Below are 19,712 nucleotides of genomic sequence, written 5' to 3'. Positions count from 1 at the left end.
CAGCATCTTATTCTCTCTCTATCTAGAAAGGTTACAGTGACAGTGTTTCATTATGCTCTAGCTGAAAGGATGTTAATGGGAAAAATAGGAATAACTATTCTGCTTCATAACCAAACGCAACAGTTCTGCTGCTCTGCCATGCCTATCACTTTGGAAAATACCCTTTTCCTGATACTGTTTGTGCAGCATACGTTGCTGTGAGTTTGTGCAAAAGCAATTCTGCGCTAATAGTTACGTGAATACTGGCCACCTGGGGAAAGCTTTGAAATACTACTCAAGGTTAATGCTCCAGCTTACTTCTATTTATCAGCATGTTTATCCTGTATGTTTTGTGCAATTCATAAAAGAAATCATGTTGAAAAATGCTGGGGATAATTATGATAAGTAGGCTTCCCAAATTATTTTTAGCTTCTAATAATAACATATCTGTCCTTTAAATTATAAAGCATAAAGCATTGCACAAAATCTTGAAAATTTCACCTTTAAATAGGAAAACCGTAGAGAAAAGAGGAAATCAAAGCTTTATTTCAGTAGAGTAATGGACTCTCAAAACTTGGTCTGGACTTCATTCTGCTACACGTTTCATTATGGCGTAGCTTTTAAAACTTAGGCTCTTTGTGTATCAGTGTTCTATTGATAAAGAATAATTATTTCTGCCGCACTCTGCTTATCCATTTGAACAGATAAAATGCTCCTTTCTACTGTGTCATGGAGCTTGTCGGGGGGAGCAGGGTTCACATACTGTGGCTGAAATTATTCTATTTTGATTATTTCCACCTAATATATTTATAAACCTGAAGCAGATTATACTGGAAAATAAAACAATCAAAAATGGAATGATTCATGAGATGGAGCAGGTCTGTGGCACATTTCTTCAGGCGAAAGGGGGCTCCTGAAAATTGCATCCAGTGTACTTTCCTGCATAGCACAACTACTTCCCTCCAACCCTATGTATTCATTTTGTGGTTTTGAGAAAAAAAGAAGAGTTATCGGTCTGCATTGCACTGAAAGCCTGAGTGGAGAGTAAGAACTAGTTCACCAGGATGACAATGTTGAAGTGGAAGTATTTCTGTGCTTCAGTGTCCAAATAGAACGCTTCATAACAAACACTTGTAGACGTGAATAATATTGTGCCTTGACAGGTATTACTGTTCCACAGAATTTATTATTACATTTTAATAACACAAAACATTCATTTCCTTAAATGACTACAAGAAATATCAGAACAGGAACGCTTTCTGTTACATCAGGAGACGCTTCCTGAACAATTACTGGCAGAGAAACAGTTGAACCTCAATGATATGCCAGTGTTGTCTGCACCTCAGCTCATTGATGTAAGTATCTCGTGTTTTCTTCATTACACAGGTAAAGTTCCAGTATGTTTTCCGCCTCTGTGCGATAAAATAATGGAGATGATCACTGCTGTTTTCATCCCTTATGTGGCTTGCCTAAGCACCTTAAGATCTAATGTATGAATTTGTTTATCTTCGCTTAGTTTCTAACAGCACCAGACTACAGAATGCTGTTTCTAGTTCAAATTTCTTTTTGTTGAACATGTGCTTTAGAGTGCTGGTAGGAGAAAAAGCAAATCAGATCAGTGCCAGAAGTTGATGTACTGGTCTAAGCCAGTTTTTGGATAGGAGTCAATTTTTACCTTCTGTTACCTTCTCAGTAGGTCAGAACTTGGAAGAGAGAAGGAGCAAAGAATTTTGCCTTCGTGGAGAAGGGTGCTGCAATCTAGAAAAAGAAAGGGCTAGAAGCAGGAAGAGGCTTTTGGTCACTGGTGGCAAAGAGGCACCTGAAGTCTTTCTACTTTTTTTTGCCCTTCTTTTTCAAAAGCAAACAAAAAAAAAACCCCACCCAACCCACACTGCAACAAAAACATGAACTGCTCCAGTCCTGGGATCACTAATGGCGCTGACTCCCTTTCTACACCCTTTTCTGGTGGTAGCCAGCAACCAGTAGCCTTATTGTTTCTGCCTGTTGGCAGCGTATTTTTACCGTCCAGTGATGCATGCAAAAAACATTCAGTGAGCAGCAACGATGCATTGTGTAACAAATCAGGTCCTGTCTAGGTGTCGGTTTTGCAACTCCTTACTTTTCCTGTAATCCTGTGGAAAATCAAAAGCTGATGGTGTGCTTGTTCGTGCTCCTCATTTTCTTAGAAAAACACTAATAGCAGATTCTGAAGTCATTACCTGTGTCTTTAAGTGAGACTGTCTAAGGAATTAGGGGAGACTAGGAAGTGTCATTCGCGACTTGGCAAGCGCTGGCACCATGACAGTTTTCCTTCTGAATTCTCTCTCTTGTCAAAGGAGCGTTCATACTTGCTACTTGTGATGCAAGAGTGAAACTCAGAAGGTGTACATAAAAAGAGCATTAACGTTAATTGTTCTTTAAAGTACTGATTTAGAATTTTGTTGGGGAGGGGGATAAGATATTGATAGCAAACTTGTCTGTTTTTAAAAGGTGAAAGGCAGTACGTGTGCGTAAGTACTGCTTTGAGCTTAATTACCAAAATAATTCTGAGAGCTTATTTGTGGAGCTGAGCTCTGGCTACAATAGTCAAGGAATGTTACAGCCTTAAATGGCACTTAAATTTGAAACCTAGCAGCCTTATATTCAATATCATTCGTCCACAGACCATTGTCATGTAGGTGGAATGCTGCTCTAAAACCTTAAGTATATTCCTTGCTATAAAAATACTTGCAGTTGAATCAAGACATATTTTCATGAGAAGGTCATGTAAGTGGAAAATACATGGTGGTCTTCCCACAGTGAGTTGTCCATGGTATCAGTTACATTAGTTTGTAGGCTAAAAATAATTCTCTATGTTAATCTCTTCTGTCGTAGATGTACATATGTGATGAGAACAGAAGGGCCAATGAGTATGACTTCAAGAAAGCACTTGATCTACTGGAATATATTGATGAGGTAGGAAACGTTTTTGAAGGGTTTATAACCCTGGGACTTTAAAAAAATTTATTACTATTTAGGCTAGGATGGTGCATCTGTAGTTAGTTAAGATATAAGCTTAGCATACCGTAATTAAAAATAACCCCTGATGTGTTTTTTCTGTTTGTTTTTTAAGTCACTGGAGACTTAATGCCAAATGTGGTTTAGATCATTGAAGAAAAATTACACTCCTCATCTTCACTTCCCATTTATAGTCTATAGTCTCTTTTTTAGAGCCTTGCTCCCCTACAGGCTTTCTCCAAACAGGACAAAGATCATCTGTTTTCAGTAGTTTAGTTCTTGCGTCTTCCCTGTTGGTGCTTTCTCTGATTGTAAGGAGATAATTGGGACAGTCACCCGCTTTTTAACACGTGAATAGCCATGAGCCACGGTTTTGCTCTCTGCTTTCTCACTGCACGTCCTTGTATGATCTAGTCTCTTTGTCAGGAGTAATTTGCCACTAATTATGAATAAATCAACTTCTGAGAAAAGCATCAAACCTGGATTAACAACAGTCTATGCTAAAAAGCTAAAGTTGTATTATTTCAGCGGAAGTATTCCTTACTAGTTGAAAATGAGAGCTCTTTTCAGATTACCCCAATTCCTGCTAGTCTGGGTAGGGCTCCAAGCTAAAATCCTCTCTGTAGCAGTGCTTTGTAAACACCATTGTGCCATTTGGTTGGCCTTCAGTAACTTTGGTTTGATAATTACAAGTGTCTAATTAAATTGTTTTTAAAATTAAAATTGTTTTAAATTGCATTTCTCGTATCAAATTTTCTTTTGAATAACGTTGTTAACTAGTGGGTTTTTTCTTTATCTATGAATATGTTTACTTGTCCTATGTTTAGCACTATTATATTTTGTGTACTGAGGAATAAGTATCACTACTTAAAGTACCATGTTACTCTGAGTTAGTTCTCTTTAGTTTAAAAAGAAAAGTCAATGCTTTTTTTTTCTAACTTCCCCCTTCATTTTTACAACATAAATAGTCCAAATAATATTTTGCAGTAAAAGAAGCTTGAGTGAACTCACTTGGTTCTTTCTTTTAAATTAGTTTCCCTTTTAAATTTTGTCAACACAATTCGTGAACACTGAGACAACTATATTTTTTTTTAATCTCTAAATAGAATAAATGTCACTCTAAAAACATGAGGTTCAAAATGGGTTTTGCTCAGATATTTGCGTCTCTAACAACTTGAGTAGAACCATTCAGCACACATTAGAGATGGTGGTTTAGACTAGAGTGTTAAAAAATTAGCTGTTCCCTAGTTTTCCCTGTTTTTCTCTTGCAAAAGCATAGCATAAAGTCAAGACCATCCTCTTGCTTCCAGGCTTCTCAACTGAAGAGTTTGTGGTTTCTTTTAACTCTTATGAGGGGAATATAAAGTCAATGTGATGCTTTGGGACATCAAGAGATGGAAAATAATATATGGTGTTTTATCTGACATTTTGAAAGGGGCTCTGGCAGCAATTATCTCAAAGTTTCTGTGCAATTAAGGGACTGCCCTTTCCAAGAAAAACGTGCCTCTCTGAAGACATTTACTAATATGTTCATAAAATGTACATCCTAATGCGGACAGTCATGCATGCTAATTAGCTGGGCCGTGCTGAAAAAAGAGCCTTGACTTCAGTCACCTTACAGCACATTTTAAAACAAAACTTGCCTCAAATACAGTGTTTTACAAATTGGCATTTGTCCCTGTGCTTTAAAATAGGTCCTTTTTCAGATCGCGGTAGGCAGGCTTCAGCAGTCCTGGGGTGGTTTAGAAAGTCTAAGCTATGTTTTCAAATGGAAATTAACGGTCTTTGGTGTTTCAACAGTCTGACTGGGTCATCTGTTAAAATAGCATGTGTTTAAAAACAGTGTCCAGTAACTGAAGAATCTAATTCATTGGTACAGTTTGTGTGACAGAGTGATAATTTCTTAAAAAATATAATTTTAACTTACCTCTCTTTTCTCCTTATATGAATTGAAGGAAGAGGAAGTGGATGTAAACGATCTCAAACTTAAAATTCTCTGTAGGGCTCTCCGAAGAGATGGGTGAGTCCAATATAAATATAAATTACTGGGAGTATTTGTGACATAGCTTTTCCAGAATTACATGTTAGTATGCTATTCTCTAGCTCACTGAAAAGCTTGACTTTCTTGGTATAAGGTCATTTAAAGTATAAAGTACCTCATCTGAATGTGTCTTTTTATTTGTAAAGTGAAACCCCAGCAAAAAAAATCTGTAGTACTTTGTTCGCTTAGCTCACTGGTGACCCACTATGCGTTCTCAGCACCCGCGACACAAATGTACCCATGCAGCTTTCATTCTTGAACCCTTTGCTAGGGTAGAAGAAATGACCGATGCTGAAAACTTTTTTCTCCTTTGAAGCATCTCAAACAGAAGTTTTTTAAGAGCAACATGTGCAGAGGTCACTCCTGCAAACTTTTATTTCACTTATTTTTGGCCATTGAACCACATTGACAAGTTCATGACCTTTTTGAGTTAAAGCTGCCTTCCTGGCTGTAAGAGATCGAAGCCTTAAATACCGCTTAAGAGTCACTCTTACGGACATTCAAGACCGAATACAGGCTGAATCCAATTGGTCAGAAGAATCTTATCATCAAGCAGTGCTACTGTTCTCTCCCAGCTTAAATATCTCAAATGGCCCTTCCTCCCTTTCCTTTCTAGTTTTCAGAAGTTATCCACCTTTTCTAGCTCCCAACCACGATCCAAGAGGACTTAAGGAAGAAAAGATGGGGAGCGAATACATTCCAAATGCACTGTGCCATTTGTGATTAGAATGGAAAGCAGCAGCATTTGGATTCACACTTATGCATAGGATGGATTCCAAAGGACAGTGGTCTGTAGAAAATAAAATCCTAGTTGCATGACTAAGTTACTGTCATATACGACACAATGTGCAGAAACAGGCTTACACTATTCCATGTGTTTTCTTCTCTTCCTATTATTTTCAAGACAGAAGAATCCAGAACTCCTACATAGAACTAGTCCAATAATGGGTTTATGTCCTGTCTACCCTGGCCTGAGAACAGAGTTTTGGAATTAATATTTAAACCATTCAAATCATATATAATGCTGACAAGATTCTGCCCACTCTGCTAGCTAACTAGATGCAATTTGAGATCCCTTTGGACTGAATAGTGTTTAGAAAACTTGCTGTCCCAGTTGAGTTTCCAGTCCAGCAAGGCTTACAGAGAGGTTGATCTTAAAGGTTTCTTGCAAACTAAACAATTCTGTGATTCAAAAGAGGTAGTGTTAACTTTCATCTGTGTGCAAAAGTAAGCACTCAACACGTTACAGTACCTACTTTTAAGGATGGCATCTGTTTTCTCGCTAACAGCTACATATGGTGGTAAGGTTCTTGGGTAGAATGGAGAGCCTTGCTGAGCATTCTCCTCGTGTTCTGGTAGGGTCCTCACTCTCCTCCTCTGTGCCCAAGAGCGATTTGTATCCTCAAGTCCCCCTTTCCTCCCTCCTTCCGTCACATACTTCCCAATAGGATTAAAGATGAAAACCTAGAAGTTTGGGAGTTTTAAGTGACAACCAGGGCAAAACCATGGTTTCAGTGAAGTACAGAGGATTTCTCAATAACTTGCAAGCGTGTCCCACTGGCCCACAGAGGTTCATGTTGATTTGGGGAGTGATATGAGAATGTTTTTCTCTGGCAGTTTAACATACAGAACAGGGAATTTTAAAAACTGAAAGGTTAGAAGCAGAGCAAAAGAAGCTAGGTTGGTGTTGACCTAAAACTGCTACACATAAAGCTCTGCAAAGGTGAAAAATTGTCATTTACAGTAATCTTTCTCTTAAAAAAAAATACGTTTGGTATTTTCTTACCACTGATAAGACTTGATTTCACGAGTCTTTACCCTCACATTTAATCACAGATGAGACAAACTATTTGTTTTGTGTCTGCGTGTCCTGTTACAGGCATGCAACTTAGATTTTATCATTTTTTTCCTCTTCCTTCCTTTTCGCGGTGTTTGGTGTTTTGGTTTTTTTTCCCCAAACATGTTAGCAAATTGCTGCTCTTGCTTTATTCTGCCAAAAAAAAAAAATCTATACTTGCATCATCTCAATCATAAAATACTGTTACTAGGAATAGGTAATTCTTATCTTGATGAATAGTATTTTTGATTTTATCAAAGAAAATAATGTGTTTAAAGTTTAGAAGACAGGAAGCATTTCTATTGCCCTCCTAACTAGACTATGTTATAGTACAATTTTATTGCGGTTTTACTCGTAGAATAAAGAATAATTAACACAGGATAGGAAAAAGCCTTGGTTTGAGCTATAGCCAAGCATGTAATACTTACACGTGAACATGTATTAATCACCTGTGGTAATTTAGCAAATTGCCTGCATAGTTTTTCTCGTTAATTTTGATTTTATTTCATCTGTGCAATTCTTTCCACACACAAATTATTCTTTGTCTTGCAGATGGTCCAGTTCGGATGGTAAAGATGATCCAATTGAAGCATCTAAAGATAGTATATTTGTGAAAATATTACAAAAACTATTGAAAGAAGGTAATGTGTTCTTAAATATAATTGAACTTCTTGAAGGTGTTCAGTTATTTCAAAAGCTGCTTAACATGAACACTGATATATCAGAGTGGTGTTGATAAATTCTCAGAGTGGTAAAAACTTCCATATACATTCTACCAGATAATTATAATCATATGGAGCTAATTCTACCTCTGTAAAATGTTGAGGGGGTGAGATATGAGCAGATTTCTTGGTTACAACCTTAGTACCCTCGAATTTTTTGCTCAGTAAGTAGGGCAGCCATTGGATTTTTAGCAGTTTCCTTACTGTAAAATGTCTTCTGGAGTTAAATACGTATGTTCTGTAAGATAAGGGATTAATAACTGTTTGTCTGTCACTCAGAAGAGCTTAATCTATTTTAGCTTATATGTTTTTTTGGTTTTGTCTTCCCTCCCCAAAAGCAACAACAAAAAAATGCACACACACACGCGCGCGCACACGCGCGCACGCACACCCCCATACCCCCACACACCCCTCCCCAGTTAAAGCTGACTGTGGGAAGTTATGGCCATGGAAATTACAGCTGGGGGAGGGGGGGAGAGGAGGGAAGCAATTTAAGAGTCAAAGTCTGTTTTAAATATTAGTGCATGTGAACTTTTTCCAGAACAAAGAAGGCTCCGTGTCAAAAATACAAAAATTAAGTTCTTCAGAACAGTTCTGCTTTTGTGCATTCAATCCTGTCTGTTTCTTTCCTTTTATAAGATTCTCACACCCCAGACTGGAGTGTTGCAACTGATGCTCTATTATTATTATTATTGTATGACTGATCTTTTCTTTTTCTTTTGGTGAAGTGTTATGTAAAGTCTCGAATTTTAGGTTGGGGTTTTTTTTAAACTCAATTTTACAGGCTACATAAGCTTTCCTGTATTTCTTGACTTGTATAATAGAATTAGATCTTCTCAATTCTAAAAGAGTAATTTAACTCTAAGGCAGGCACAAGTGTTTACTTAAAAATAATCTTAACTGCTAATGCAAAGTACTTTTATCAGTGCTGTAATAAAAGGTTTTGTGTTGTAGGAGTTCAGTTAAGTGAATACTTACCGGAGGTGAAGGACTTGCTGCAAGCGAATGAACTTGGCAACCTGAAATGTAATCCTTACTTCGAATTCGTGCTAAAGGCAAACTATGAACTCTACGTTCAGGGACAAGCATGATTCCCACTATATTTTTTAAAAAATATTTTTTCTAGAGAACTGTTAAATTCATGTATACTTTTTTAATGTTCTATTCTTTTTTTGCTAAAACTTCATAATAAAATCTGAGTAATATACTTGGTCTTCAAGTTATAGACGTTGGCACTTTCGTCAGGGGAGGCAGAGGTGTGTTTTCACGCAAAAGAAAAAACAAAGTTTTCATTTCCTGTGCCTTTCATAAACTTGCCGTTTCATTTTATATCTCCATCGGTACGAGTCCTGCCTGAGACCCAAAGGTACACAGACACACAGGGTGAAACGTGGAGCCCACTGCAGAAGGTGGAAACTTCTGCTCTCGCTTCACTGGGGTTGCAATTTCAGTTCAGAGAAAAACATTCATGCTGCGTGACTGCGTAGCTTACTGAAGAAACAAAGGATTATTCTATAAGATAACTCTATGTACAACGCTTTTTGCCGTAGAAACTAGGTAATTTCAGTTTTGTGTTAAAGATTACTGACACAAAAAGGATAACTGGCTTGTTATCCTTTAGCAAGCTGGTCGTCACTTGTCTGTGACAGAAAGGAATAAAGCACAGTTCTCATTCAAAGTCCCCTGGTCCAGTAAGTGTACCAGTCTCTCAGTTTGTATCTGTAAGATTAAACTTTTTCAAAACATTTTAATATTTTGTCTATTTAACTTTCATTTAAGTTACATCCAGATTTCTGGGATACATGTAAAAATGAGATTACCAGCTCACCATGCAGCCATTCACAGCAACCGCTTGAACCTAGGCTCAGAAGAAACCTAGAAAGCAGTTAGGAAAGCGTAGGAGTCCAGCACGATCTTCCTTACTCGGTGACTTGTTCTCTACTGGTTGATGCTACTCCTTTTTTTTTTTTTAATCCCACTGTCCCAATTAGTTATCTCTGACATGGGGATTTAAAAAAAATCCATTTAACTTTTCAATTTTAACTATCCTGATTGGCAGCAGATTTTAATCTTGAAATAAAAGTTACTTTATTCTGACATGCTGTACCTTTCTTTTGCAAGCGGCTCAGCAGCCACAGAGTGAACGCAGAGCAACTTGCATGCCCTTACGTTTTACTTGTCTGGCTCTATGCCTGCTGCAACAACTTGATCCAACAGCTGAGAAGGTCAGAAGTTAAATTGGTTGAAGAGAATCCAGTTTCTAGTTTTAAAAGCACAGCTCCCCTTCCGTGGCTTCCCCTCCTCCCTGTACTAATACAGTAAGCTGGGCTGAGAGTCTGAACATGTTTGGAAGAATAGATTTATCTAGAGAGGTTCTAACTAATATGGGAAAGAAATGCACTAGCAGTCATCTTCTAAGATCGTTCTAAGAAGCAAACCTTGCTCTTCTGCAGCCTTGTGCAGCTGAGAGAAAGCGGGTGTAACTCCCAGCTGTGGCTTCAAAGGAGTGGGTCATTTACAGCTTTGGAAGAATTCTGCTCCCTTGTTTAAATGTTACTTTAAAGCTGGCTTCATGTTACTGATAAACTTAGCATTTTGGGAGAAAGGGAGTAATCTAACAAATGGTTCCCACCCCTTGCTGAACTATGTTCTACCTGAACTTTTACTGGGCTCTTTAAGTTCTGCTTCAAGAGAAATCTCTTTGATTGACTGTCCATAGTAAAACACCTTGAGGATATCTCATCCCTTCCTAGACTGACTGCCTGTATTCTGTCCGGAGTGGCAGGGTAAGCCCCAGAAAACTTGCTCCAGAAGCAGGCTTTTCTGCTCATCCTTAGCCATCCATCTGTTCCAAAGTGCCCGGCTTCTCCGCTGGGATGGGTTTATTCCGGTTGGTGTAAAAGCATTCTCCGGGTTCTCGGGAAACGATCAGCCGCGTAGGCTTCGCAAGTAATGTTTTATTCTGCTGCTGGGCTGGGAGGCATTTGGCATTTGTACAATGGTTTTCCATCTGACTATTGCCAAAACAGAAGGCTGCAGGCAACGAGTTTACTTAAATAAAACCTCATTAAAATAACTTCCATGTCTAAACTGAAGTTTAATGTTCTTGTAGCAGGAACGTTGAGCTGGTTCGCTATCCTGTCAGGAAGCTTGAAGAGGCTGGGATTTGGGGCTGTTCCTCCTCTCTGTCCTACGTTTCATTATGTAATAAGCTGTTCTGGTGCAGAACTCCTGTCTCGGATTACTGTATGGGGAGGATGCCTTCATTTACCACCGCATATCGAAGGTCATGCCAGAGCTCTAGGTTGTTTCCAAGTGTAACAAAAACCAAATAACATTGGGACAAAAAGATTTGGGTTTTGGTTAAAATGGCTGAAGGACTACGGATAGCGCCTTCTGAATAAGGAAGTGTAGGTTGTTTCTTAAATAATTGTTTTCTCAGTAATGGAAAATACACACGGTACAGGATGCCCACACTTCTATCCTCTGTTGTCACCAGAGTAGCGGGGAAGCTTATCAGTTGTTTGTGACCAATCTCCGAAGCTGTGTGTTGTGGATAGTGGTCTGCTTTGTGCCCAGCTCTGTTCTGGAAACCGACTTCAAATGTTTTCTGACTTGGGACTAAACCCAAATTCATTTCATGAGTCCAGCTAAGTATCAGATCTAAGTGCGGAAAATGATCTTTTATGCAGAACTGGAAGAATTTAACATTGCCATCAGGCATTTTGCTGTAAACTAGATTGGGGTAGAGAGAAAATTAAACGGGATAGAGTGGGTTTATGCTTGCGTCAGGTTTTACTGAAGGATTAAGAATGTTTATCTTTCGGTGATACTAGGCTTGCTGTTACTTGACTTCTGATTCAACACAACTGACCGTATTTTGGAATCCACGATGGAGCATTACAGTTCTGTAAATAGATTTGATGGCTGCGATGTCTTTAAGTGCTTTCAGGCTTCCGATTTTTGTACTGCCAGTTGTCGATGACAGAACGGAAGAATAATATGAGAAGCTGAAGAACAGTATGAGAGAATAGCGTGTTTTGTCCCCTGTGTACTTTAATACAACAACTTGACAGGAAATGAAAATCTATAGCAGAATGAAATAAGGAGCAGCCAGAGGTAAAGAGGAACGCTGCCAAACCAGAGGGTGCAGAAATTAAATAGAGAAGAAAAGTTGTCTGCTTCTCTGTTGGCCCTTCTGCTCTGCCTTGCAGCAAAGGAAATCAGCTGCAGAAATGCCTTCGGTTGCAGGTGACTCCTCACAGCCTGAGTGCTTCTGCCTTACTGTTTCTTCTGCCTCCTTTCCTGACCCCCTAAATTTTAAAAGGGTTTACCCTTGGCCAGTTGTGCCTTCAGAGAAGGTCTTGGAGGTTGATTTGCATTGACTCATGGGCAGAGCGGCAAACCTGCTTGTGTTCCTGCCTCTTCTTTCCATCAGTAACTGGAATTTCTATATAAAATCTTCCAAGTGTCCCACATAGAATCTCTGCTTAAATATCCACAGCTGAAGGAGACAAAGCGTTCCTCTTCACTCGCACGGTTTCTTCAGCTCGTCAGAGATGACTGACTTGCCTGTGAGACCACGCTCCTTTTGGGGAGGGTGAGCTGGAGGGTGCCGAGCTCAGCGGCCGGCAGCGGCTCCTCGCTAATGGCACCAGCATTCGCGCCACGTCAGGCTTCTGGGATCCGACGGTCGCCGGGATTAATGCTTCACCGGCTCTCTCTTGAGGCATTTGTCTAACAGATGTCATCCCCTGCCATTTATTTTCCATTTTCGAATCACAGCAGAGAAATTTGGCATGTGAAGCTGCGGCTTTTACACGGGCTGTTATGTGTCGCCAGGTACAGCGGTCGCAATGTGCAAGCCACACGTCCATCCACCTCGTCCCTCCGCCATCGCCTCTCGCGACCCCCTCTCTCCTCCCCGCCGCCGGCGGCACCTGCCTGTTCAGAAAGCTGCGGGGGCGGCGGGGTTTTCCCTCGGCGGCCCCCCAGTGCCAGCCCAAGGACCCCAGCCACCCCCAGCCCCCCTGAGCCCCCGGCAGGGCCGCGGCCGCTCCGCCCTGACGCCCCACCGGGCCCGGGCCCGCACCCGACCCCCCCCCCCCCGGCTTTGCCCTTAACGGGCCCGGCGGTGCCGGGGGATTATTTCAGCCCCGGTGGCGGTGTTGGCGGGGGGGGGGGGGGGCCCGGCAGACGCTCCTTATACGGCCGGGCCCGGCTCACCTGGGCCGCGGCCAGGAGCGCCTTCTTTGGGCAGCGCCGGGCCGGGGCCGCGCCGGGCCCCAGGCCCAAATATGGCGACGGCCGGGGCCGCATTCCTGGGGGCCGGGCGCCGCCGCCGCCCGCCGCGATAAAAGGCCTCGGCGGCCGGCGGCGGCCCACGAGCTACCCGGCGAGGAGCGGGAGGCCTCTCTGCCAGCGGCCCGACGCGCGGAGCCCGCAGCCAGCCCAGGTAAGCCCCGGCCCTCGCCGCTCCCGCCGCCCCGACCCCGCGGCTGCCGGCCAGGCTGAGCCTTGCGCCCCTGTGCCCCCGCAGACAGCCGACACCATGTGCGACGAGGACGAGACCACCGCGCTCGTATGCGACAACGGCTCCGGCCTGGTGAAGGCCGGCTTCGCCGGGGATGACGCCCCCAGGGCCGTGTTCCCCTCCATCGTGGGCCGCCCCCGCCACCAGGTACGGCGCGTCGTCCCCCTCTGAGAGTCCCACCCTGAGCCCGGCCACGGCGATGGCTGCGGGTCCCCACTGCCTCCCTGCCCTGGAGGAGGGATGCCAAGCCCGCTGGCGAGCCCCATGCCGCTGCCACCCGTGGAGAGGTTGCTGAGCCCCCCCCTTCCCTCCCCTGCAGGGCGTCATGGTGGGTATGGGTCAGAAGGACTCCTACGTAGGAGATGAAGCCCAGAGCAAGAGAGGTATCCTGACGCTGAAGTACCCCATTGAGCACGGCATCATCACAAACTGGGACGACATGGAGAAGATCTGGCACCATACCTTCTACAATGAGCTGCGTGTGGCCCCTGAGGAGCACCCCACCCTGCTCACCGAGGCCCCCCTTAACCCCAAAGCCAACCGTGAAAAGATGACCCAAATCATGTTTGAGACCTTCAACGTCCCAGCCATGTACGTGGCCATCCAGGCTGTGCTGTCCCTGTATGCCTCTGGCCGTACCACCGGTGAGTGCAAGTGTCCTCCTGGCCCCTCTTCCCCAAGCAAGGGCGCCCCGGACGAGTCCCCTGCAGCTGGCGAGTGCTCTGCCCCCCAGGGCAGGGCCCTTTGTGGGCTGCCTCTCAGGTGGCTGCTTTTGTTTCCCCAGGTATCGTGCTGGACTCCGGTGATGGTGTGACACACAATGTCCCCATCTATGAAGGGTATGCCCTGCCCCATGCCATCATGCGCTTGGATCTGGCTGGCCGGGACCTCACTGACTACCTGATGAAGATCCTGACTGAGCGTGGCTATTCCTTTGTCACCACAGGTAAGCACTGTTCCCTCCTTCAAGATGTCCCCTCTCACCCCCAAGCCTTGTACCTCCAGGGATGCTGCTGCCTCTCGCCCCATCGCGAGCCCCGCAAGTACTCCCTGTTGGGTGTATGTGTGGCTGGGGGTCTGGAGTCCCGGCAGACCTGTGGAGGAGATGCAGGCGTTCCCTGTTCCTCCTTTGCAACCACTGATGCCCTTGCTTCCCCCTCACAGCTGAACGTGAGATTGTCCGTGACATCAAGGAGAAGCTGTGCTATGTGGCGCTGGACTTTGAGAACGAGATGGCCACTGCTGCCTCTTCCTCCTCCCTCGAAAAGAGCTACGAGCTGCCTGATGGGCAGGTCATCACCATCGGCAACGAACGTTTCCGCTGCCCAGAAACCCTCTTCCAGCCTTCCTTCATTGGTGTGTGCGCCCCCTTCCCTCTCTCCTCCCCCACCAGCTCTCCCCTCTCTCCCGAGTCCTCCCATAGAGCTCTCCCTTTGCATTTAACTTGTGCCTGCTTTTCTCCCCTTCCCTGCCCCCAGGTATGGAGTCTGCAGGGATCCATGAGACCACCTACAACAGCATCATGAAGTGCGACATTGACATCAGGAAGGACCTGTACGCCAACAACGTCATGTCTGGGGGTACCACCATGTACCCAGGTATTGCTGACCGTATGCAAAAGGAGATCACAGCCCTGGCCCCCAGCACAATGAAGATCAAGGTAAGGCTGGAGCATGAAGGACCCGGGCACAGGACTACTCTTCTTCTGCCCTCCCGCAAACAGCGCGCGGGGCTGTGCACACCCCTGTGCCGGCCGCCCGCAGCGGTTGCTTGTTTGCTGATCTCGGCTCTCTTGTTTCTCCTCTAGATCATTGCCCCACCTGAGCGCAAGTACTCTGTCTGGATCGGTGGCTCTATCCTGGCCTCCCTGTCCACCTTCCAGCAGATGTGGATCACAAAGCAGGAATACGACGAAGCTGGCCCATCCATTGTTCACCGTAAATGCTTCTAAACTTGTTTACATGATCACTTTGCCAACCACGCTCAGGATGACAACCTTCTAGGTTGCAGGCTGCCGAGGACCTGCAACAGCCATGTAACTTTCTATTTTGTAACAATTTCTGGTTACTGTTGCTGCAAAGCTCCACGTGACACAGTGTATGTAAAGTGTACATAAATTAATTTATTTTACCTCGTTTTGTTTTGTTTTTAAAACCAATGCCCTGCGGAAGGAAACAAAAAACTTCAAGAAGCATTAAATCATCAGTCATTCTGTCACACCCCTAAAGCAGTTGTTTCTGTCATCATTTGCTTGGGTTCTTCCATCACTTGCTGACGTAGTGTGTCATCTAACAGCGAGGGCAGTGGGTGGGGGGGCTGGAGCTCCCCAGACAGGACGAGGACCGGGGAGGGGACGGGGCCCCAGCCTGAGGAGCCAGCCCTGCCTGGCTTGTTTGGGCTGCCGAGAGCAGCTCGGGGCTGGCTGTGTGTTGCATCACGCCACTGCAACGTGCTGCTCCTAGACCCTAGACCCGGTGGGGAAAGGGTTACCTGGCGCCTTAGTTTGCAAAGGATTAAATTTGGCTCAGCCTGCCAAAAAAGTAGCCCTGGCACGCTCGTGCAGCTCCAAGGCATGATGGATGGAGGCAAGGCTGGGGCTGAAGGAAGGTGGCGGGTGCAGGTTAAATAAAGAGCTTTCCACTCCCCTTATGGGAAGCCTGCCTGCTTGCCATCACGCTCTCCCTGGGGAGCCCAGGGGGCCGAGGGCAGCCAGGGCCACTTCCTCACCCTGCCTGACACGCTCGCCCTTGCCCGTGGTCGTGCAGGAGCGGCTCCCTGCGAAGGGGCCACCCCCTCCTCTGCCCTCCCAGACCAGTCCCTCCTGGTGCCAGATCCTTCCCCCGGGGACTCCCTGGGAGCCCGAAGGAAAATCCCAGGGGCTTCCACCTGCCGTAGACATTTGCTTGCCCTTTTTGCCTCTGAGGAGGGGGCAGAGCAGCATGCGAGGTGGGGAGGCTGCCCCTGCCTGTCTCACTTCTCTCTTACAGGGCTGGGGGGCTCTGGGGCCCCCCTTTGCTTACACTATCCACCCCACCAGGTGCTCAGGTCCTCTGGGGAGCCACCATGAAGCTCTGCCAGGCTTGGCACAGCTCCCTGGGTCAGGGCATGTGTGCAGGAGCAGGCAGCCTTTAAAGGAGGACTCCAGGAGCACAGGGCCCTGGCAGGAAAGCAGTGCTTGAGTTTTGGGGTGTCCCCTTAGCATGGGAGACAGCAATGCTGGGGAAGAACTATGAATTTCAGCTAAACTTCCAGCCCAGGGAGGTTTGTTTGCTCTGCTGCAACTATGCAACTATGCTAAGGGTGTGCTTTTTTTTGCATTTTGCCTGTTTTTCCTGCATTAAAGTGAGACCCATACGTGAGTACACGCTTTTGTTGCCCTATCCCAAAGAAAAGCCTGCAGGAGGAGCTGGCCTGATCCTTCCCTGGTATCTGGGGGCAGGGAGGCCTCTGCACAGCCCTAGCTCCTGAGCCGAGATCTCTCTCTGAGCGACTGGGATCAGACTGGAAAGCAGGAACAGGGTTGCTTCTTAAAAACCAAACATGAGCTTTTACTTGCCATGTGTGCAAGCTGTTGCTCCGTGGCACATATTTCATCTGGCAGCTCTGTGTTAGGATCTGGGGAGATGCTTAACTAACGTGAAGTCCTCAAGACTTGACCCCCTTCCCTCTGAATGAAGACTTAGATTTTGCAGTGCCAAACCTGAGTTTAGGATTGCTCGTGTGAGCGCAGCCGTGGGCAGAGCACAATCCTCCAGCAGCCAGGGCATTGCACAGGCACTGCCTGGTGTGGGGAGGCTGATGCCGTGGGCATCTCTCATTGTCTGCTCGCTCTATCAGCAGCATTTTGTCTCTTACTAACCCAAAGCATCAGGTATTCTCAGTAGTCTTAGTGCTAAAAAGTGCCTTTTTACAGCTGGAAACAAAAAATGACTTGTTTGTTGTTTTGGTTGCTTAATCAATGAACTGACACCCAACACATTTTTCAGCCTACCAAATGAAACCTGTTCAGGTTTTAATTTCAAAGCAAAACACATTCTTTGATCTGAAAATAGCCTTTTATTTGGGCTTGGAATTTTCAGCAATTCTAGAGAAAGATTGTTTAGAAACAGGTGAGGTGAATTTTCACATGTTTTATAAGCCCTGGTTTTGGGAAATCTCTCTCGTGCACAGCAGTCCGGCTTTGGCTTTTGTTGTGCATTTCTCAAGGATTTTATTACTGTCCCTACACTTCTAACAGTGCTGTTGGCAGCCGGCGAGGATCACCAGGACCAGCATCCTCTGTTCTGAGAGTTGCAAAGGAATAAATGTGACCGGAGAGGCGTAAAAAGGAATAGAAGGAAGGATGCGGGACACCAACGTGTCGTGGGAGGGAGGGTAATGGCAGAATGGCTCTTGCCCGTGCTGGCAGCACCCTCTGGGGCTGTAGCTCACTGCTTGCTCCTCAGCCTCCTACATGTGGGGCTGGACCAGTGTAGGACAACCTTCCATAGCTTGGCTCTGTGGTTGCACCAGTGGGCAATGTGAAAAGCTGCCCTGGATGCAAATATCACCACGGGATGGGAAATCTGGAGAAAGAAAGAGTCCTTGAGGGGACAAAAATTATGCGGGGCTGTTTAAATGAGCTTGGGAGGCACAGACATGACTGGGCTTTGATGTAAGTTTCTCCAGGGTCTGCAGGTGTGTGGGCCGTTAGCAAAATTATTTAAGAAGCTAAGTAACAGAAAAAACCTGGGTCCTGAGGGACAGGCTCGGGGCAGCCTCTGAGCAGAAGAACACAGGGAATCCTGGAGAAGATGAGGGCACCAAAGGTGCTTCCTAATTTCATTTTGATTGGGATGTTGCTAATGCGATAACCTGCATTGCCCAGAGAGCAGAACGTGGACCAGGACGGGCCGCCTCCCACAAAATGTCACGCCTCTGTCCCCCGTTTGGGAAAGGGAGCTGGCACCCCGGCGCGCTTCTCCCCAGGGCTCCAAAACTGCAGAAACAAAAAGCACTTTGACCTACAGTATTTATTTGGTTTGGCTTTGCTGAGAGGACCCGAACACCCTCTCAGCGCTGACACCAGTGCAGGCTGTGTAGGCCGTTGACTGCCAATCTCCCGTGGGCATTTGGCCAATAATATTTATTCAATGGGATTTAGTAAAAGGACAAAATAGAGGCCACTTGAAAATTACCATTATTTTTCACAGGAAACTCCTAAGCAACAAATTCTGTGGCATCCTCTGTTTTTGAAAGTGAGGCATTAAAACGAAGCCCTTCGAAGCACAGTTGTCGAAAACTTCACACGTTTTTATTTTACAAAAACATTTTTTGCTGTTTCTATTTCATTAATCCACAGAAAAAATAATCAAATGGAACATTGCCTGTCAGGGTGGGTGGGTGGGTTGGTTGGTTGGTTGGTTGGTTGGTTGGTTGGTTGGTTGGTTGGTTTCTTTCTTTCTTTCTTTCTTTCTTTCTTTCTTTCTTTCTTTCTTTCTTTCTTTCTCTCTCTCTTTCTCTCTCTCTTTCTCTCTCTCTTTCTCTCTTTCTCTCTCTTTCTTTCTTTCTGAACTGAACAGGCATTTTTCTTTAAAAATTAATTGAAAAATATTCAGATGTATAGATTTCCATGGTGCATCTCCTGGGGCTGGAAAAAGAGCACATGAGGGTGACTATAACCTGTTGATCAACTGATGGGTAATTGCAGGCAGTGCTGGTGTGGAGGGCTCCCACATGGGACAGGTGCCTGTCAGGGTGGGCAGTTTTAGCGACAGGGCCATTTGGAGCATCCCCCAGCCTCACGCTCTTCCCTGGGAACTGCTGGCTGCTTTTGAGATCCTCTTCAGCCCCGCGGGGGCAGAACAGCCTTTGAGGGGACCAAAAGGGTCTGGCACGAAGCCTGGGGAATTAATTGTAATTGCAGCTGGCAAAGGCTCTCTTTTTTTATTTGTTCAGGACCTGAAAAATAAAGCAGCTTCTGATTGCTCTGCAGCGGGGAAAGCTGGGAGTACTGGTGGCTCCCACTGGGGATGTGCCCTCTGTGTGATGGTGGTGGAGAAACCTTTTATTGCCCATGCGGTCTCCTTCTCCCCACCCTCAGGGCATCCTGTCAACCTTGAAACTACGCATAAACTGGTGCAGAACGGGGGCCAGCAGCGTGCAAACCTCCAGCACTGCGGCAACCCTGGGCAGCTTATCCTCTTGTGCCTGCAGGGACCGCAGCCAAACCCCGTCTTGTCTCGGCTGCTCAAGGCCACGCTCTGAAACTGAAGCGTGCGGCTCAGGGGCAGCTCTGGCTGCGGTTGTTCAGGGAGTGCCACAGGCAGCCCGGGAATGAGCCTCTCTGTAACCCCACCTCGGCGAGCTGCGTATATATAGATCCCTGGAAGCCGCTTTCTTCCTTGGCATATCCCTCCCCCCCCACCGCTGTAATACCCTCCAAACATGCTCTCCCTGACCCCCTGCGCCTTCGCTGCTCGGCTTCCAGCAGCTTCTCTTCCTTCCAGGGAAAACAAGACTTTAAAGCTGAGCAATAGCACTGCTGGAAGGAAAAGGGGGAGGGCTACCTTATAAAAGGGCTCTCAGACATGCTCAGGATGAGCAGCATCAGGCGAATGGCAA

The 19,712-nt window shown here is 45.5% G+C and overlaps 2 protein-coding genes across 2 annotated transcripts in view; both read left to right on the top strand.

Moving 5' to 3' along the window:
- NUP133 (nucleoporin 133) overlaps positions 1-9,327 on the top strand; it is a 35,353-nt gene extending 26,026 nt beyond the window's left edge. Inside the window, exons 22-26 of the mRNA XM_075089510.1 lie at positions 1,216-1,334; positions 2,854-2,934; positions 4,932-4,996; positions 7,407-7,495; positions 8,531-9,327. Coding sequence (XP_074945611.1) covers positions 1,216-1,334; positions 2,854-2,934; positions 4,932-4,996; positions 7,407-7,495; positions 8,531-8,667 — 491 coding nt within the window. The 3' untranslated portion in view covers positions 8,668-9,327. The remainder of the gene's footprint in view (positions 1-1,215; positions 1,335-2,853; positions 2,935-4,931; positions 4,997-7,406; positions 7,496-8,530) is intronic.
- A 3,488-nt stretch (positions 9,328-12,815) lies between these two features.
- Positions 12,816-15,336, top strand: ACTA1 (actin alpha 1, skeletal muscle). Its single transcript, XM_075089514.1, has 7 exons — positions 12,816-13,031; positions 13,116-13,256; positions 13,429-13,753; positions 13,894-14,055; positions 14,274-14,465; positions 14,588-14,769; positions 14,917-15,336. The coding sequence occupies exons 2-7, from the start codon at positions 13,128-13,130 to the stop codon at positions 15,058-15,060; spliced, it is 1,134 nt and encodes a 377-aa protein (XP_074945615.1). The 5' UTR covers positions 12,816-13,031; positions 13,116-13,127; the 3' UTR covers positions 15,061-15,336.
- The last annotated feature ends 4,376 nt before the right edge of the window (positions 15,337-19,712 follow it).

This window comes from Phalacrocorax aristotelis, chromosome 3 (assembly GCF_949628215.1).
Source record: "Phalacrocorax aristotelis chromosome 3, bGulAri2.1, whole genome shotgun sequence".
Lineage (NCBI taxonomy): Eukaryota > Metazoa > Chordata > Aves > Suliformes > Phalacrocoracidae > Phalacrocorax > Phalacrocorax aristotelis.
The sequence above is the reverse complement of the archived record's forward strand: the minus strand, read 5'-3'. Positions and strand labels throughout refer to the sequence as shown.